The sequence below is a fragment of the Phyllostomus hastatus genome, unplaced genomic scaffold (assembly GCF_019186645.2).
Source record: "Phyllostomus hastatus isolate PE091 unplaced genomic scaffold, TTU_PhHast_1.1 phas_scaffold_1066, whole genome shotgun sequence".
Classification (NCBI taxonomy): domain Eukaryota; kingdom Metazoa; phylum Chordata; class Mammalia; order Chiroptera; family Phyllostomidae; genus Phyllostomus; species Phyllostomus hastatus.
In genome coordinates this window covers 24172740-24193492 of record NW_025334004.1, presented here as the reverse complement: position 1 = coordinate 24193492, position 20753 = coordinate 24172740, and the positions used below count along the sequence as shown (strand labels likewise).

At 39.8% G+C, this 20753-nt stretch overlaps 1 protein-coding gene across 1 annotated transcript in view; it reads right to left on the bottom strand.

The window, feature by feature from the left end:
• ATRNL1 (attractin like 1) overlaps positions 1-20753 on the bottom strand; it is a 506174-nt gene that overhangs the window by 483574 nt on the left and 1847 nt on the right. Inside the window, exon 2 of the mRNA XM_045854498.1 lies at positions 1079-1162. Coding sequence (XP_045710454.1) covers positions 1079-1162 — 84 coding nt within the window. The remainder of the gene's footprint in view (positions 1-1078; positions 1163-20753) is intronic.

The following is a 20753-nucleotide window of genomic DNA, read 5'->3' as shown; positions in this document are numbered from 1 at the left end:
TAGTATGCAAAGCACAGTCTGAAGAAATTTTGGGTATTTTACTAAAACCTATTTACAGATAATTTAGCTATAAATCCCTAAGTCACCAGCGTAAAAGGTTGATAAGCAGTCACATCTGATTTGTAAAACAAAGACACACAACTTCAAAATCTATTAACAGGCCATATGTACGTATCATCATTTCCTAAAAACTCAGCCACAGGAAATGTTATCTATCTATCTCTTGATTAAGGTGGAGGTTACGTAGATTGTATATATTATTGAAACCTTATTGAACTACATACTTAATATGGATGCATTTTATTATACACAAATTGTACTTGAATAAAGTTGAATTTTAAAATTCAACACTCAAGAAGCAACTATTCATATTTCTATACCATCCTTAACTAGAGGTCTGAATAAGGTCTTCTGAGTTTAATTGAAAGTTAATAATATGATATACTATTAATGAATAAACAAAATGAGACCATAGATACACAAGGAATTAATAACTTTTAAGTCCTAAAAACTTTTTAAATAACCCTCAAAATACCAGTTTTCTAAATACACCCTTTAAAAATCATAAAATTTTTCAACCAATTCATATCAATTATTTTATAATCTGTTTACAATGTTTAAATAAAGTCAGTCTCAAGCCCCTATTACTAAAAAAATACCTATAAAAGGATAATTCATTCTTTTCTATTAAATGTTTTTTAAATACCCGAGAACTAAAATGCTGAATAATAGGAACCAATGGCATAATCCAGGATGGACTATTTTTGGAACCTTCAAATTCCACAACAAGAAGTTTAAAGGAAGCCAAAAATGCCCACTTGATTTAATGCCACACTAACATAACTAAAAAATAAAATATATTAAACTATTATTACAAGAGATTGGGTATTGTAGTTTATATTAAACATGAAATCTAAGAGTTGTAAATCCCATAAAAGTATCGTGAATGTTCTTCTAACAAAAAGCAATTAAATAAACTACAATTATAAAGTTGTTATACCTTACTGCTATAACATTGATAGGATCATCTTTTTTATCATTTCAGAATAAAACAAGTATACCCAAATCGTATACTTACTAGCCTTCAATTAGCCATGTACATTTAGTTTTATACTTATAGTTAATTGGACCATCTGTTAAATATCCAGAAGGTTCTGTTAACCTAGAAAACAAAACCATGAAAATAATTACCTTAAAGCAACTAAGACACATAGTAGCAGAAGAAAATTTAAGAGACATTAGAACAAAGGAATGGGACTAGCAATTTACAAAAAAAAATAAAAGGTTGTTTACAACTTAGAACATTTTTCAAATTGCCACGTATCTCCCACATCAGAAAAGAATTTTATTTTGGATTGCTTAAAACCTTGATGTATTAAGACTGTTTTATTTTACATAGTGGGAAAATACACTGAAAGGCTGAATATTGTATTGATGGGTTGAAGGCTGATACAAAATAGATCAAGTTAAACTTCTCCTGCACAAAGTGAGGCCGAGGCAAAGGAAGGGAGACCAAGCACACCCTGGAGAATGCGGATCTGTGGAATGCAGACACAGTGTGCATGCCTACGACCCTCAGAGCCGCACATGGGCAGCTGTGTGTGTGTTCCTCTCCACCAGCATGGCCAAGGCAGCTGTCACCGGACTTACCGGGTTTGGCTACCTGTTTTTAGTATCATTTTCTCTTATCTACACAACTTTCAAAATTTAAAAATATTTAAAACAGGATCCCAGTCCAGTTCATTTTGTTCTCCTTAGCTCCAGCCCAATTATTTTATCAACAAAAGACCATATTTTAAATACTTAAACTGGCTTCCCATTTAGCCTTTATGTATTTACATATGATACAAACACATATGCACATCAGAGTTTGGCAGTCTTTGTATATTCACACATACACACATGTGTACACACGTACATACACACACAGATATCAGGGTCATTATCGAGTCTCAGATGAAATTAAATTGTCCTGATGTGATAGAGTCCTAAAATCATTAGGATAAAAAAGTATCTTCTACCCAAATCAGGGTTGACAGAAAGGTCAGTCGATATGAAAGTGATTTGTAAGTCTTTCATAATCCCTGCCAATTTACTTTATGCAACAAAAGAGCTAATTCACGGTTGGAAAAGGTTTTGAAGAGGAAAAGGCAAATTTCAATGTTTTCAAATTAATGTAGTAATAAATTGAGCATTTTCTACATGCCAGGCATTACTGTAAGCACAAAATGTGTTACCTCCTTTAAAAATCCCTGAAACCGTTCGAAATAGTTAAGCAGTTATTAATCCCATCTGGAAGATGAGAAAACAAAAGCCCAGTTAAATAACAGGTTGAATAACTTGTCCTGATTTTTCACTTCCAATAGTACCAGATGAGGTAATTCAGACAAACCCGCCACTGAGGACAACTTAAAACGCTAAGGAACAATTTTAAAATCTAAAAAGCATGCTGTAAGTAACAAAACGCTAAGATCTGCCAAGGCAAGATCAAGAAGTCGCAAATTCCAGGCATTCAGAGCTGCTTTTGCTCTGGAGAGATCTGTCCGGTTGGAAGACTGGGCCAAAGGCTGAGAGTGCTTTTGGCAGCCTCGGCGAGGGAGGGGGCAAAACAAAGGTAGGGGCTCCAATAAACAACAAGGCACTTTGGACCGGGACAGAGTGACTTGTTCTCGGGGTAATGGCGCGCCTGAAGCAAGCTAGCCCTTCCCTGGATGAGTCGTTGGGGTGACAGCGAACCCCAAGACTCACGACTGGCTTCCGGCGACAGAACCACCGGCGTGCTCCAGTGCCTAACAGGAGAGACAAACAAAATACTCTCTAAAGAGAGACAACATCATCCTAGGTCTCAAATTATCTCTACCTGTAATTTTTTAAATTACAGTGTCGAGCATGATCAAAACTAATTAGTCAGAGGAAGATACTGACGACAACACTGTAAGAACCAACAGACGACAGGACGAAACCTAAAGATACTCCAATTACGGAGATCGCCAGACGCATCCTATCATACAAACAGGCCTTACTAAGTTCACAGAGACGAAAGACAATTTTAAACGGGGGCAGTTAATGGAAAACTTCAAACAGCAACAGAGAGCATTTGAAAAAAAAAAATCATGGAAATTCTAGTACTAAAAACTACCATAACCTAATTAATTCAATGGGCAGGTTCAACACCACATCCAACACAGCCAGAACGGAGTGAGAGCCCTGTATGCGAAGTCCATAAGAATATCAAAACCACAGCAGGGTGACTGAGGATTCCACCCACTGGGTGTGGGTCACTCCTCCGCCAGGTAAAATCCCCGCCACCGGCTGATTGTAGCTGAGCGCAGGGGAAATGCGCAGCCCCCGTGCGGAAGAACACAACCGCCGATGTCAGTTACGGTCTTACAACCAATTATAGAGACCAGGATCCCAGCAGCTTTGCGCAGTTTCTATTTGCTTTCTGCATGTATGTCTTCTCTCTCCACATTTTTGTTTTACACACAAGTTGTTCTAACTTCGCAACGTAGACTTTGGATAATGGGATAATCAGGGTGACTGTGGCCGTGTATGAAGATTAATTAATATAACCAGAGAGAGATTAATGACTCTTGGAGCTGCGTGTTTCTCCATTTTGGACACCCGGCAAAAGTGTATCTTCTTAGGTCGAAATACAGATCTGTTTGGATGTGCGGGAGTTCACCTGTGTTTACAGGGAAACACACAGGAGCTGGATAACCAAAGGGTAGATGGTGCCAGTCCCCCACTGCCTCTCACCGCAAAATTCACAGGACTGGCCTACTCCGTGAAAATCGATCCGGGTCCTTTATGTCTCTTTGCTCTGCCGGATCGCATGGTGCGAAGCTGGCAGGCTTCGTGGGCAGAGTGCGCTGTGGACGCAGAGCCTGCGGGAGCTAAGAGTTTTGCTTCCCCGTTCCCGTGCACTAACGATCTCCTGCAGCTTGCTGGCTTCTCCGGCGCTGGGCGCCTGCAGTACATCACGGCCGGTAGCACCCAGCCACTAACAGCTGCCCCGGCACTTTCCCTGAGGCCTTTAGCAGAATACTGCCCCACGAACAGCTTTTCCCAGCATCCTATCAGGTAACCATGGCAAGTTCCAAGGGGCAGATGTCAAGGAAGTCCCATCAGTGCAGGATTTCGGCAATTTTCCTGCCCTTTGGTAAGCCCCAGCCACGCCAGGGCCTCCCAACAAGGCCTGGATGTCAGGCGCGGAGGAGGGGGCCCTCACGGGCTCCGTCTCAGCACAAGGGCTTGGCTGCTTACAGCTCACGGCTCATGCGCAGCCAAAAGGGGCTGCTTCTCCTATCTGCCACTGCCATATTTTCCCAAGCTCTCTTCACTTCTTACCAGCCAAGTGCTCATTATTCCAATCCCTGTTAGAGTCAATCATTTCTTACATTGAATTTTTCCTCTTAAGTGCCTCCCTTTCCTGATGTGACCCAAACCCATCAATAATAATAATAATAAAGGACATGCAAAATAACATCACCGCAGCATATCAGTGTGCACCCCATAGAATGGTGAAGATTTAAAAGACTGACTGATAAAATATTGGCGAGGATGTGCAGAAAACGAATTCTCACAGGAAGAAGTCAGTAGGACGCCTTTAGAGAGTAATTTAGTATTAACCGGCATCCTTGAAAACAGACAGATCTTAGGGAGAGGCCGACAGCCTTGGGAGCTACACCACATCCTCCCAGACCCCCTTATCATTTCCACATGCCGCCCCACACTGCGGGTGCGGACAGGGTGGTAATAACCCACAGCATGCTATTTATAGCATCCCAGTGACTAAGGCTTCCACGGGGACACCAGTGGAAGGTGACGCGCTGACTAATGCAGTCGGCTTGTGCCATACCTCTACCCAGTGTTTGAGCAATAACTGGCGGAGCACGGGTAATTGTGAGGACTGTGGAGCCGGCTGGTCGCTGTGAAAAGCCACCGACGCGCTGAAGAAAGAGGACTGCAGCAGAGCGTCTCTGGTGGGAGACAATCCCCGTGACCAGCTTTCCCCTATCACACTCAACTCCCCGGCCACCAGTTCGAGACATGGCGTGAAAGCCAGGGCACTCTGTAACATTGCGAGAGACTCTCTACTCCTGAGGAGGGGAGGGGAGGCTGAACAACAGGCCCGGGACCAGAATGTCAGAGGAGCAGAATTACAGGAAAAGTTCCATTCACGGCTCTGCCAACAGCACTTCAGTACTGAAGGCGGTGCCCCCCACGAGGAGGTGGAGCCCGATACCCAGGAGGGTGCTGGCTGGGTGGATGCCCTGGACAACCTTGAACCCCCAGATGTTTTTGGACACTTTGGGCCTGTGAAAGTGTTTCTGAAGCCAGTTCTGACAGTAAGAAAAATAAAGCCCGCCCTCTTTAACATGAATACCTTTGTTAAATGAAGCTATAGCAACAAGTGGCACCAGAAATGATTAAATCAATTCAATCAACGGCAAGCGGCTTCGGTCATCATGCATCCAAAAGTCACGCGAACAGTGGCGGCCCCACACCCAGCAACCTCACACCGAACAAGATAAATTAAAAATCCCCAAATGTCTGAAAAATGAGCAATAGACTTTTAAGTCACAAGGACAATTAGGAAGTATTTTGAATTGAATACCAAAACCACAGCATATCAGAATTTATAAGATGAAGCTAAACCAGTGTTCGGAGAGAAATTTATAGTTCTAAATGTGTATGCTAGAATGCTGATAATCAACTACAGCTCAAGAAGCTAGAAAAAGAACAATAAATTAAACAGCAAGAAAGCATAAGGAAATAATAAAAACAGGAATCTCTGAAATAGAAAAGTCATATAGTAAAGAAAATTTATAGAACCAAAAGTTGGCTTTATAAAGACTAATAAAATTAGTAACCCCCTAGCAAAACTGATCAAGAGAAACAGGAAAAAAATATTAATTACCGTTATCAAAAAGGAAAGGAGGAACCTCACTACCGATGCTACAGAAATCATATGGCATTAAGAACAACTTCATACCAATGAACCTGACATTTTAGATGAAATGCAAAAGTTATTTTTAAAGTACAACTTGACAAAACCAATACAAGAAAAAATAAAGATGACAAATATCCCTCATACAAAAATCCTAAACAAAATATTATCAAATTTAATCTGGTGTAGATATTAAAAATGTCTATGAAAAGAATAAGATGTAACAGTATTCCTGGAAGAAGAGCTGGAGGTTCATGAAACAGCCTGATAGCTTTGGGGAACTGCAAGCGATTCAGTGGCTCAATGAGCGATGTCTAAAGACAAGACTAGAAAAAGCAATCTACACGACAGTGGCTGTAAGAATGGAGAAGGTGAACTTCACAGTTATTCAGACTGATTCAAGGAAGGAACCCATACATTTAATTGCTCTAATCCCTTGAGCAACTGAAATTCACCTTTTTCTTTTTGCATTTAATTCACAAAATCACCTGCTGATACATTACAAAACCACGCCACAGCTAAAATGAAACACCTTCAGGAGAAAGAAAGCAGCCAGACAGAAGGCATTCCACAAGAACCCAGAAAGGCAAGGTGTGAGCAACCCCTGCTGCCTGCAGCACAAAGTTAGAGTAAAAGCAAGCAATAGACACACCGAGCGCCTGGGAGAAAAATGTGGAGAACAAGATTCTTTGAAGAATTAGGACATTAAAAAGCTACCCAGTGCTCCAGCCTGGGAATTTGGAAAGCCACATGCATGTCCAGGGCAGGCTGTGTGCTCAGAAGAGACTGTCACCTACAGCTAATTTTTAGACTCAAGAGCAAGAAGGAAGTGAGGGCTAAGGCAGAGTCGTACGCAAACAGCATGGCTAAGCATTAAAGGAATACCACCTCAGAGTCCATCTGCAAAGCCTGGGAGACTTCTTTGTTTTTTTTTTCTTGGCTCCAGCATTCAAGGAAATTTATTAAAACCCCACCTGGCCACAGGCTTAGGGGACAGAGACTTTAGAGACCACGCACAACAAAGAATCCAGTCACTACAAAACCAGTTTAGAAAAGTCACCGAACAAACACGCAACTACATAAGCCACAAAAATGAACCCTCAGGAGGGGGAGGAATCTGTTTTCTGGAGTTATCGCATTATCATAATCAAACGTCCAGTCTTCAACCAAAAAGTGGCAAAGCATGCAAAGACACAAGCACATATGGCCCATTCACAGAAGAGAACATAAACGGTCCCTGAGGAAACACAGGCTTTGGACTTGCTAGACAGACTGACTCAACTATTTTAAATAAGCTAAAGAGCGGAAGAAAACCAGGAAAATATCTCAATGGATAAAGAAAACATCAATAAACATTTAAAAGCTTCCTTATCACAATCTCAAAGTCATTATTACTTCCATCCTCTCAAAAAGCAGGTAACACAGGGAGGAATCTTGTATGAAAGTTTCCTCTGGTTCTAAGGCTGAGTGTAGATCCCTCAGTAAAGTGTATCCAGAAATCCTTCTCTGGAAGTTTCTAACTTACAGTTGCAACAAACCCTTAAAGTCAAAATAGTGTTAATATAAATTGTAAAGAATCCCAAATCAGGATTGAACCTAATGATACAAACGATCCGGCATAATAAATTCAGACTGTGTGATAATAGTTTAGACACTGGGGTGTCCAGCACATGGCCTATGGCCCGCCTGCAGAGCAGGATGGCTGAGAATGCAGCCCAACACAAAATTCTAACTTTACTTAAAACATTATGACATCTTTTGTGTGTGATTACATGTTGCAATGCATTTCCTATGTGGCCCAAGACAACTCTTCTTCTTCCAGTGTGGCCCAGAGATGCCAAAAGGTTGGACACCCCCGGTTAGAGCCTCGGGGACTTAATATTTTTAAAACTTCTAACTTGTCCCATGACCCTACACGGCTACTTCTATTGCAACATCTATGGTGCAAGAGTATCAGTGTAACATATTCAAAAAGCACCTTAACACACAGTCATGAGATAAATAGCTCTTTTTCTCTGGAAATTTGAGGACAGGCAGCCCTGCTCTGCAAGTATCAGCTTCTCAATACAATCTAACCCACCTTCCTCGCAGGGAATTCATGCCCCAAACCCAGGACACTGCCTCCCTGCTCTCTGAAACCTTCTCATTCTCCACCGCTGCACCTTCTCAGACGGATTCATTCCTCTCCTACGTTTCTCAGCTCCTCACCCTGACTTGAAAACATAGTGGGTTGGCCAAAAAGTCTGTTGCATTTTTTCCATACTATGGTTCCAGTAGTACTTAGCTGTCTTTAACTTCATTCACTGTAACAATTCCGTTACATTGTATTGTGACAGCTGTCATATAGTGCCCATTTTTAAAAAAACTTATCACAACCAGTGCATTTTTGGTGCAGCCATTTTAATATTGAAGGTGGAAGAAAATATGTAACAGTTTTGGAATATTATGATTTATTATTACAAGTAAAAATGCAACTGAACACAAAAAAAAAAGATTCACACAGGGAATCTTTTCACACAGTGTGTGGAGAAGGTGCTGTGACTGATCAAACATGTCAAGAGTGGTTTGCGAAGTTTCCTGGTACTATTGACACTTTGGCCGAATGATTCTTTGCTGTGGGGCTGTCTTATGCATTGGGAGATGTTCAGCCGCACCCCTGGCCTCTTCCCACTGGAAGCCAATAGCAGGAGACAGCCGACATACTCAAAATATCCAAATCAACAAAGTTGTTGGTGAAAATGAAAAATGTGTCTTTTATTTTACAAGAAAAAACGTAACAGACTTTTTGGCCAACCCTCCTCCAAAGAGACATATACACTAGGAGCGACCCCCATAACTCTGCTCTTCGTCTGTAAGAGGCGAGGTGAAGAAACTGCTACGATCCCCCACCCAGGCTGCACAGCAGGAGGAGCCTTGAAACCACCCACTCTGCCCCGCCCCCATGACTTCAGGGCAACGTGCACACAGACAAGACAAAACTCTACTCACCACAGCCCCTGAATCCCTTCTCCACCTTCACCCCCCATCCCTAACCTAAAGCCCCTACCAGGACCCTCCCTTTGCCTGCACTTCCTGCGGGGGGGCCTTCCTCCTGGCCATAGCCTCTTCTAGAAGCTTGGGGATGGGGAGGATTGACACCAAGCGAGGTGAAAGGGATGGAAAATTCCATTCTTTCTCACCACCCGGACACAGGAGTAAGGGGAGAAAGCCCCTGCCACTTCGACAGCCACAGCGATTGTCACTTTGTGATGGCCAGGTCTCTTCAACATCAACGCCCTTCACTTGCGTGCGGCTCCGCCCAAGCACTCCCCGCCACAGACAATCTGGACCTGTTCCTCTTCGCAAATGCAGAAGTCTCACGCCTCAGCATCACACTCTGGCCACAAACACCTGGTTTTCCATCTTTTCTTTCCTCCTTACCTTCCAACGGTGTAGAGGTCTCCAGAAGTTAGGGAACAGATAGCTCCGCTGCCCGAAAGGTAAGATGGGCCTCCATGTGGCTACTATTTCTAATGTTGTCTCTACCATGCGGTCCAAGGTTCAAACCATTAACTGTTCTGTTTTTTAATTTGGGGGCACTCCCGTCCTTGAGGTGAGAACCACATTGACGTGTTAATCCCAAACAGGACCACATGAACTGCAGCCCGCCGCCTGACTGTGTCAATGACGAGTTAGTGGGACACGGCTGCACCCGTCTGCTGACACGTGTCTGAGACCGCTGACGAGCTGTAAGAACAGAGCGGAGCAGTAGCACCGGAGAGCACCTGGCCCGCACACCCTAAAACAGCTACTGCCGGGCCCTTCGCGGAACGAGTCTGCCAGTGCCCGCCTCGCTGTCTGCCCCACGCCCTCGTGTCCTCCTGCTGAAACGGCCGCTGGGGAGCGCCCGATTGGACAAGCATGCGGGGGTGCTGACGCCCCGGGAGGGACCACTACCAAGCGCAGGAACCCCCCCGCACAGACAAGAAACAGAACGTAAACCAGCCAAAGCGCTGTTCTGTAATCCCGGCCATAAACACAAAATTCAGTTAAGACATTCTAGAAATAAGAAAATCCCATTGTTTTTATGGGACCAAGTCTCTGAAACACTAAATCCTGCTCCTCAGTGACTACAGGTCCAGGGCGGCACAAGCACTCCACAAGGGGAAGTCGGATCCACGTGGGGCTGGCTTTGCGCGCCTTCCTTACATGCGGTCTTTTTAAAAAGTGGTCTTAATTAAAATATTATTTAATAGTGCATTGATTTCTTTTTCAACAAAAAGGATGAAGAGGACTTCTGGAGTATATTCAGTGGAATTAACTTTTCCGTGTCTGTACACCGATAAGTTACTGCATTGCCTTGTGCTAGAATATTATGACTTATTATTACAAGTAAAAACGCAACTGAATGCAAAGAAAAAAGATTCACACAGTACACAGAGAAGGTGATGTGACTAATCGAATGTGTCGAGCAGTTTGCGAAGTCTCCTGGTACTACTGACACTTTGGCCAAATAATTCTCGGCCGTGGGGCTGTCTTCTGCATTGGGAGATGTTTGGCAGCAGCCCTGGCCTCGGTTCTCGTCTGCTTCGCCATCTCTTTCTGCATGCCCCACTCCCCGTTCTGCAGCCTCTGTCCACCGGACCCCACGTTTTTCTAGCTGTACACACCCAACGACCATTATTTGGGTTTCGTCCCTCTGACACAGTGGTTCTTATCATTTTGAGATGAGATCACTTTTGAAAATCTTTTAAAAGCTATATCCTCCTGCCTACAAAAATTCATACACATAGCCCAGGCTGGTGTGGCTCAGTGGATTGAGAGCTGGCCTGAGAACTGAAGGGTCTCCGGTTCGATTCCCAGTCAGGGCACGTGCCTGAGTTTCGGGCCAGGTCTCTGGTGGGGGAGTGTGAAAGAGGCAGCCACACATTGATGATTTCTTCCCCCTCTTTCTCCCTCCCTTCCCTTCTCTCTAAAAATAAATCAATAACATCTTTTTTAAAAATTCATACATCAGGTTCGATTCCCAGTCAGGGCACATGCCTGGGTTGCAGGCCATGGCCCCCAGCAACCGCACATTGATGTTTCTCTCTCTCTTTCTCCCTCCTTTCCCTCTCTAAAAATAAATTAATAAAATCTTTAAAAAAAAATTCATACACACAGTATTTTATACACAAATCTGAGAATTCATGAACCACTCACAGCCCACCCAGGAACCTGACATTAAATGTTCCCATTACATTATGCATGCAAACGCTCAACAAGCTTGCAGAAAAATAAAGTCCTGCTACATGCTAGAGAACTATTTGAAAAGTTTAGACTTTTCTTTTGGTACCTTTGTGTACTGTAAAATGCACCCGTTCGTGTCAGCTTTGCAAAGGACAAGTGAGAACTCTGTCGAACATTCTCTTTCCACTGAAGAATGAAAAAGACATGAACTGAGAAACTGAAAGTAAAAGGCAATACTCAGAGGAGCTGCAAGAATCTCAGCTTGGACACTCAGCAGGCGTGTCAGTCAACTTCCCCAAGTCTCCACAACAGTACTTATTTCAGAAGAATGTTTTAACAAAAAATGAGATAGAACTTAATGCTCAGTAAGGGAGCAAAGCCAATCGGTGTGGAGCTCACGGGACGTTGGCAGAAACAGATCTCAAACACCTATCAGTTTGATACCAAAGCTCATCCACTAAGTCACCCCTACGCTATCCGGAAATCCAGAAGATTGTGAGTTTGTAACAAAGAAGACACCTCTGAACGAAGAGTAAAAGATGGCTTGATGCACGAAAAGGGCCAGACAGACATGATTTGGCAACTCATCTGTCACTTAGTAGCTATCGTACTGTGCATAAATAATTGCTTCGGGTCTTTCATGACCTATCCCCACTGTAAAATGAGAAAAACAATATCCACCTCACAAGATGTTCATCAGCAATAAAAAAAAAAAGACAATATATGTAAAAGCTTTTTTCCACCACATTATAATAATTCTCTCAATTCAAAATCTCAGTTTTGAAATACTAGCTTTAATACCATTAATATTATTCTTACATGAAATAATAACTTCTATTCTCTAGAAAAAATCCATTATCGGCGTAATTACATTGTCAAAAGGAGTACAAATGCACCCTTGGATTAAACTTAGTACATCTAAATACGGAAAATGCGCTTCGATTTTCTATTTTTTATGAGACATAGGAAATCCACGTGAGAGTTTCTAATTTTCTAAATGCTCCTATTTTACCTATAAAAATAATGAGCATTTTCTTCTCCCCACTGGGGAAGAAGGTGGGGGTGGAGCCCCTTTGTCCATTCCTGCCTGCGCTACTCGAGTATCAGGCAAAGACCACCCCGGGCCCCTCGCCACTTGGGGTGCGGCAGCTGCTGGGAGGACATAGGGCCTGGACCATCTCTGCCCTGCACTAAGCAAATGACAGCAGACTCAGCCCCCCTCAGCCTCCTGACTAGAGAATGGAAGAAACATCTCAAATTAATTATCTAAGCTTTCCATCTTAAGAAACTAGATTAAGAAAAGCAAATTAAAACCAAAGGAAGCAGCAATCAATGCAACTGAAAACAACAACAACAAAAATAGCAGGAATCAATGAAACCAAACACATATTCTTGAAAAGATCGATAACAAGTGTCTAGCCAGAATAAGCAAGGAAAAAGGAAGAAAGCATAAACTATCAATAACAGGAATGGAAGAAAGGTTATCGCTGAAGACCCCACAGACTTTAAAAGGACAGTGAGGAAATATCATGGGCAATTATATGCCCATTAGTTTAAAAACTTAGATGAAATGAACAAATTCTCTGTAAGACACAATCTACCAAAACTCACTCAAAAGGAAACAGATAAAATGAATATACATACATCTATAACAAAGGTTGAGTTCATAGTTACAAGCCTTCCCACAACGCAAACGCCAGGCCAGGGCTGGCATTACTGATGGATTTACCAAATATTTAAGAAAAAAAATGTAATACCAATTCTACATAAATTGTTACAGAAATCAGAAAAGAGAGCACTTCCTAACTCATTTAATGAGTTAACTGAAGACACTGCAAGAAAAGAAAATGACAGAGCAATCTCTCTCACAAACATAGAAGCAAAAATCCTCAACAAAATATTAGCAGACCAAATCCAACAATATATAAAAAATGTAATATATTGTGACCGAGTGGGATTCATCCCAGGAATGTAAGGCTGATTCAATATTTGAAAAATCAATCAATTTAATTCACCAACATCCACAAACTAAAGAAGAAAAACCAAATGACCACCTCAAGAGCTACACACACACACACACACACACACACACACACAAATGTGATAAAATTCAACATCCATACATAATGAATTCTCGAAATTAGGAATAGTAGGGAACTTCCTTAACCTAATAAACGGCATTTACAAAAAAGCCTGCAACTAGTATGACACTTAATCCTTAAAGACTGAGTGTTTTCCATCTTGTGTTGGGAACAGGCAAGGATATCCACTCCCATTCGCTTGTTCAACATCAGGCTGAAAGTCCTAGCCAGTGCAATAGTGCAAGAAGAGAAGTAAAGTGCATGTAGTTGGAAAGAAAGAAGTAAAACTGTCTCGACTCACAGAAAACATAAGTGTCTGTACAGGAAGCCCTGGAGTCTACAGACAAAGCTGCTGAAACTAAGCGGGTTTAGCAACATCGTAGGATACAAGGTCAGCATACAAAAATCAATTTTATTTCTACATAATGAGAAGCAACAATTGGAAACAAATCCAGAGAAACACTATCAATTACAACAGCATCAAAGGGCAAAACTATCTAGGTATAAATCTAACAAAACATACGTGGGATCGCTGTCTGAAAACCACAAAACTGTGATGCGGGCAACCAGCGGAACCCTAAATAAACACATACATCGTGGTGATGGACTGCAAAGCTCTTGAGTCAACACAGCCTCAGTCAAAATCCCAAACAAACTATATTTTTTTTTAGAAATTGATAAACTGAATATAAATTTCATGTGGAAAAGTGCTTCAACTAGAATAACCAAATGCATTTTCCAAAAAAATTGTGTTGAAAGCATCTCACTATCAATTTCAAGATTATACAGATACGGTAGTCTAAAAAGAAATTTCCAAAAGGGTAGATGCATGGATCAAAGGGACAGAAACAGATATGAAGGTAGAGATATCAATTAATTTTCAACAAAGGTGTGAAGGTGTGAGTGAAAAAAGTATAGTCTTTTTAACAAATGGTCATTTCATAATGAAAAAGGGGTCAGCCCTCAAGAGGATATAATATAAAATGTCATGCATCTAGTAACAGCTTCAAAATACATGGAGCAAAAACAGGTCAAGGCTACAGAGAAAAGTATATAAATACAACATTATAACTGAAGATTCCAATACCCTTCTCTTAATACCTGACAGAAGTAGAAAGAAAACTAGAAAAGTACTGGAAAACTCGCACAACCAACTTGACCTAGCTGAAATTTACAGCACATTCTCCCCATCAATAGCACAGCACACGTACTTTTCACAAGCACAAGGGTGTTTATCAAGACGAACAGTATTCTGGCTAATAAACTTTAACAGAGTCTAATCATATAGCCCTGCACATATTAAAGAAATTGAATGTATAGACATACATATTAAATAAATCAAATTTACATTAAATAAATGGAATTTGAAGTTAAAGAAAATTGCAGGTCTGAAGGGCCTCACTGGTGAGTTCTACCAAACACAAAATGAAGAAATACTGCCAATTCTACACAAACTTCTCCAGCAAACTGAGCAGGAAGGCACCAGCTCATTCTATGAGGCCAGTATGCCCTGACTAAAACAGGACAAAGATGCTACAAGAACAGTGCACACCAATATTCTTCATGAACATACATGTGTAAATAACTTCATGAACAAAACTGTAAACAAAATTTTAACAGAACAATCCAAACAATATTATCTATAAATATACATATATATGTGCAGGAAAATGATATTTTTTTTGTTTCAATGTCTGATTATTTGTTGTGATTATATATATGTATTTAAGTACATATGTTTTATATATATATATATGATGGGGTTAAGCTCAGGAATATAAGGTTGGTATAACATTCAAAAATTAAGTAATGTAATATGTCCTGTTAACATACTTAAAAAAGAAAAATGACATAATCCTAACAAACACCAAAGAAAATAACAAATGCATTATCTATCTCTAATAAAACTCCCAGCAAATTAGAAAGAGAAGGAAACTTCCTCAATGTAACAAAGAAAGATTTACAAAAAACTTACAGATTACTTACCTAATGGTTAAAGATTAAACATTTTCTCCCAAAATCAGGAACAAGACATGGCTGACCACTCTCACCAGCCATATACATCATTGTAAAGGAGGTTGTAGCCAGTGAAATAAGGCAAGAAAAAAGAAATAAAAGGCACCCAGATTGCAAAGAAAGGATTAAGGGTCTCTTAATTTGCTGACAACATAATCCGCTATATCAAAATTATAAGGTATCGCTCTGGCTAGTGTGGCTCAGTGGATTGAGCACCAGCCTGTAAACCAAAGGGTCACTGGTTCGATTTCCAGTCAGGGCACATGCCTGGGTTGCAGGCCAGGTTCCCAGTAGGGGGCATGTGAGAAGCAACCACACGTTGATACTTCCCTTTCTTTCTCTCTCCTTTCCCCTCTTTAAAAATAAATTAAAAATCTTTTTAAAAAACCATAAGGTATCTACAAAAATCTACTCCAACTAATGAGTTCAGCAAGATTGAAGGATACAATATTAATATACAAAAATCAGCTATATTTCCATATAATCACAACAAATAATCAGACATTGAAAAACTAAAGAAAATAAATATCATTTACAACAGCTTCATAAATATACTTAGGGAAAAGTCTGACAAAAAAGTTGTAAGACTTGTTCAGTGAAATTTTTTAAATATTGCTGAGATTAAAGAAGGCCTTGAAAAATGGAGAGATATACCATATTCATGAATCAGAAAACTCAATTTTGATAAGGTGTCAACTGTCCCCCAAACTGACCTATGGATTCAACACAATCCCAAATAAAATCCCAGCAACATTTTTCTAGATACTAACAAGCTGATTCTGAAATTCATACTAGAATGCAAAGGAATTGAGTAGCCAAAATAACTGAAAAAGAACAAAACTGAAGCACTGACACTCAGTGAATTGAAGACGTAGAAAGCTTCAATAATCAAACTAGTCCCAAAATGGACACAGAAACATATGCACAACTGATTTCAACATCAGTACACAGCCACCTTAGCAGAGAAAGAAGTTTTTTCAATGAGTGGCCCTGAAACAATTTAATATCTATATGCAGAAACAATGAATTAAGATCTATATCTCTCACCACATGCAGAAATTAACTCAAAATGGACTATAAACCTAAATGCAAAATCCAAAACTACAAAACTTCTAGAAAACAATAATCAAAGAAAATATTTGGTTTAGGCAAAGTTTCATAGGTATCACAACAAAAGCACAATCCATGAAAGAAAAAATGATAAAGTGGAATTCATCAAATTTAAAACTTCTGTTCTTTGAAACCACTGTTAAGAGAATGAACAGACAAGCCCCAGTCTAGGAGAAAATATTTCCAAATGATATATCTGATAAGGAAATAGTACCTAGAATGGATAAAGAACTCACAAGAAGAAATATAAAAAATAAGAATATAAAAAATGTGCAAACACTTAAAGTAGATACCTCACATGTCACTTGCTGTAGAGTAAGTAAGCACATGACAAGATGCTCAACAACATTAGTCATTAGGGAAATGCAAATTAAAACCACAATGAGATACCACTACATGCTTAGTATAACCATTGAAATTTAAAAGACTTACTATATCTAGTGCCTGAGGATGTGAATTAACTAGAACATTCACACTCTGTTGGTGGGAATGGAAATGATACAATTGCCTTTGAAAATAGTTTGTCAGTTTGTTAAAAAGTTACACATGATTCCAGCATAGGATCCAGCCATTCCACTCAGATGACTCAAGAGAAACGTCCATACAAAGGTTTCTACTACCAGCAGCTTCCAGAAAAGCCAAACATTGGAAACAATCTAAATATCCATCACAGCGTGAATAATAAATAAATTGTGGTGTATCCATACATTGGAATACTACTCAAGAATTAAAAAGAATAAACTTCTGATACACCAGTAATGAATCTTGAGATAAATATGCTGTGTGAAAAGAAGCCAGACAAAAAGGAATATATAAAGTATGATTCCATTCATAGAAAAATTCTAGAAAATTCCAACAAGCCTATAGTGACAGAAAGCAGCTCAGCAGTTTCCCGGGGACAGGGAGAAACAGCAGGAAAGAAAGGGTTTGGGGTGTAATGGATATTTTTAGAATCTTCATTGTGGTGTCATTTTCAGAGGTGTGTACATGTCAAAACTTTCCAAATTATACAGTTTATTGCATCTCAATGATACCTCAAAGAGCTCTTAAAATAAAGGATCGAAAAAGAAAAGAAAAATAATTTAAAGGAGAAGTAACAATTGCAATTAAATAATTCGTTTTGAACATACTAAAAAGAAAAAAGCTGTGCTGTAAGAGTACATAATTAGGGAAAACACAGCCTGAAGTCAGAAAAGCCTCCTTGGTATAAGCTAAGATTTGAAGGATGTCTTGTAATTAGCTACACACACACACACACACACACACACACACACACACACACACAGAAAAAAAAACACCCACCCAGATAGGAAAGCAGGGTTCAGAGAGAAGAAACAGCACTGTGCGAAAACGCTCCGACACTGACAGGGAACTTGGAGTTCCCTGCAGAAAAAAAGGAAGGGAGGGTCTAATCCGCTACAAGGGCCAAACCAGGCAGACACGTGGTCTTGAGAAACATGCTACAAGTAACTTCACCAATTCAGGATCTTAGAAACATTCCATTTAAACTGTTTGAATGGCTCTACTATGTGATTTTTTAAGAATTACAAAGAAGGTGTGGGTGTAAATGACATATTACGATTTGGTTTGAAATAAAGAAGACCAGGGGACAGGGAACATTCAATTTAACTTTATACTTACTGACAGTTTTCCTACTATTAATAACAAGGATTCCAAACACATGTGTGTATATGTATATGTATATACATACTAGTAACTTAAGAAAAACATTTGCACATTTAACGCTACCCCATTTTGTTTTTTATAGCAACCTCATTCCTAATACATCTTCCGTTTGCTGTCCCTAGAAATAAATACTTCCATTATAAATGTGTGCAATTCAGTATCTATATTTGCCTAACCTATGAAGTTAAAAAATCTATATATATTGAGCATGTAGTAAGATTTAATAGGTGATTTTAGAAGATGTTCAATAAATGTTTAATAACAAATTTACATTTACAAATTATTCATAATATAATGATATTTTCCAATCTAAGAGCATTATTTAGGTTATTCTGTTTACCTGACAGAAATTAGAAGTCATAGGTTCCTAAGTCACATTAGCAAGAAAATGGACTTGTGAACACAATATATAAATGTATGTACATATAAATCTCAACCATTCTAAAAAAAATTCTCAACAACCAGCTTCTAAAAAAGAATGCTACTTACTCAAATAGATTTTATAGCAAAATGCTTCCTAGCCTAATGTTATACTAAGCTATCCAAGTATAAATACCATTTGAATTAGCATACATCATAAGCTCCATGATTGTGTTTCAAACTGGCACTGGCCTATTCTGAACCTCAGCCCTAAATCTTTCAGGACTGCTGTAGCTGAAGATCAGTATTCATTTTGTTTTACCTATGTGAGGAGTGGCTTCTAATTCTGAGTGCTTTATTCTTTTCAAGTGGAAACACAGAGAAGGCTGGAATCAGCGCTAAGAGAACTGAAGTACCACTTTTAATATCACATTTGCTTCTGTGTCCCCCCCTACCCTGCCACCCCCCCCACCAACCATCAATCTTCCATTCTAAAGAAGCATCTGAAGCACATTCCCTAGTGAAATCCCTATAGTAGAGGGGGAAGCTAAGTTACCATGGAACCAGCCAATTAATTTTGACACCTGCTTACCGAGATTGATCATTTTTATGTCTGTTTGTGAGTTTGCTATCCTCCAGTTTTGTCAAAGATTTCCAAGATAATTAATGAAGTGAGAATTTCCAGTTAAAGTCTTTCCCACTGTGTTATGACTTCAAGCCACCATCCTCAAATAAATCTTTCTTAGTTTAGCATGTACTTTACTAGGGAGAATTTTCTCCTAAATTGATTCGTCCCTTTAATGTTAAATATCATGTTTTCTTTACCCCTAAGAGCATATATAACAAAACACAAAGTTGTACCAGTTATATTCATTCTAATTAATAGCCTGTATTCTGCAGAGATATGAAATGCATTCTACTTATCAATAGAATACAATGAATCACAGGAAATTACAGCTTCCAAGGAAATGAGGAACATTCAATGGATGGCTAGCTCAGGGTTTATTGTTATTTAACTATATCTATATTTAAAAAGCTATTCCTCTTTTACTCATTGATGTGTTGTGCTTATGAACACCACTTCTCTGCCATTTAAGCTAGTTTTAACTTGATCTGTGGTGCTTCCTACCAACTGGGACAACATCTGCTCGCGAGGCTACAAGCTGCTGATGGCGCTGATTCGTGAGTCCACGACTATACAATGTGGACAGGGGCTCCTCCGGACTGTAGCAATTTTGTCTGAAGACAGATGGAGCAAAGCCACCCACACAAAGGCCAACATTCCCTAAATTACACAGGAATCAGGCTATCTTCCTATGGATGTACAAAAAGATGGAAAAATGGAGATGGCTTTTTTCATTGTTGGTGCCCAATTTACATGTTCAAAATCTCTCCTGCTAGGTGGGGAGGCTGGCTGCCATACTCATAGCAAAAGTTTAAGAACACTGAAGGAGAAAAAAAAAACAAAGGCTAACTGCCCTGGCCGGGTAGCTCAGCTGGTTAAAGCATCATCCTGATTTGCCAAAGTTGCAGGCTCAGTGGATGGTCAGGGCACAGACAAGAATCAACAAATGGGTGCACAGACTAAGTGGAACAACAAATTGATATCTCTCTCTCTCTCTAAAATCAATTTTTAAAAAGGCTAACAAGCACAATACAATATGCTATCTTTCCTCATCTTGAAGCCCTTTTTAAAATTGTAATTAGCACCTGTCCCAAATTTTAAATATATATTAAAAAAACATAGTGTTATACTAATTTGTGAAAGTGCAAAGCAAGGACACATTTCAACCTATTGCTACAAATGAATTTCATAAAATGTCATCTTGAGATTTCACTTCCCAAAACCTACTGTAAATTAATGTAAATAGTAGGATCTACCTAAAATTAAAAGGTGCCATTTTTTTTAAAAAATACATTTTTATAATGAGTTTTCAGGCCACCGTTTTAATCAGCAACAGTGAAATAAATAATAAATAAATAAATAAATGCTGAGTTTAGAACTCCAGGAAATTTTTCTATGACACATTAATAAAGTGAGCCATACCCCACCTTTGCCTTGGCACCCAAGAGACATTTCACTGAGATTGTGCTATCATCCTCACCATAAATGTTAGCCATCTACATACTGTCATTTCAGAGCCACAAACCAGCCAGAAAACTTGATGTTAAGTATCTGGAAAGCTCCGAGGTTGACTGACTCGCTGACTTCACTGCAAGCTGTCAAGTAGCAGCTACCTTAATGTCCTCCACGATCTGATTTTAGGGTCCCCGACCTTCACCCATTTCTCCTCCTGTCGGGCAGGCATGCAATCAACCTCATCCAATAGGGAGAGAGC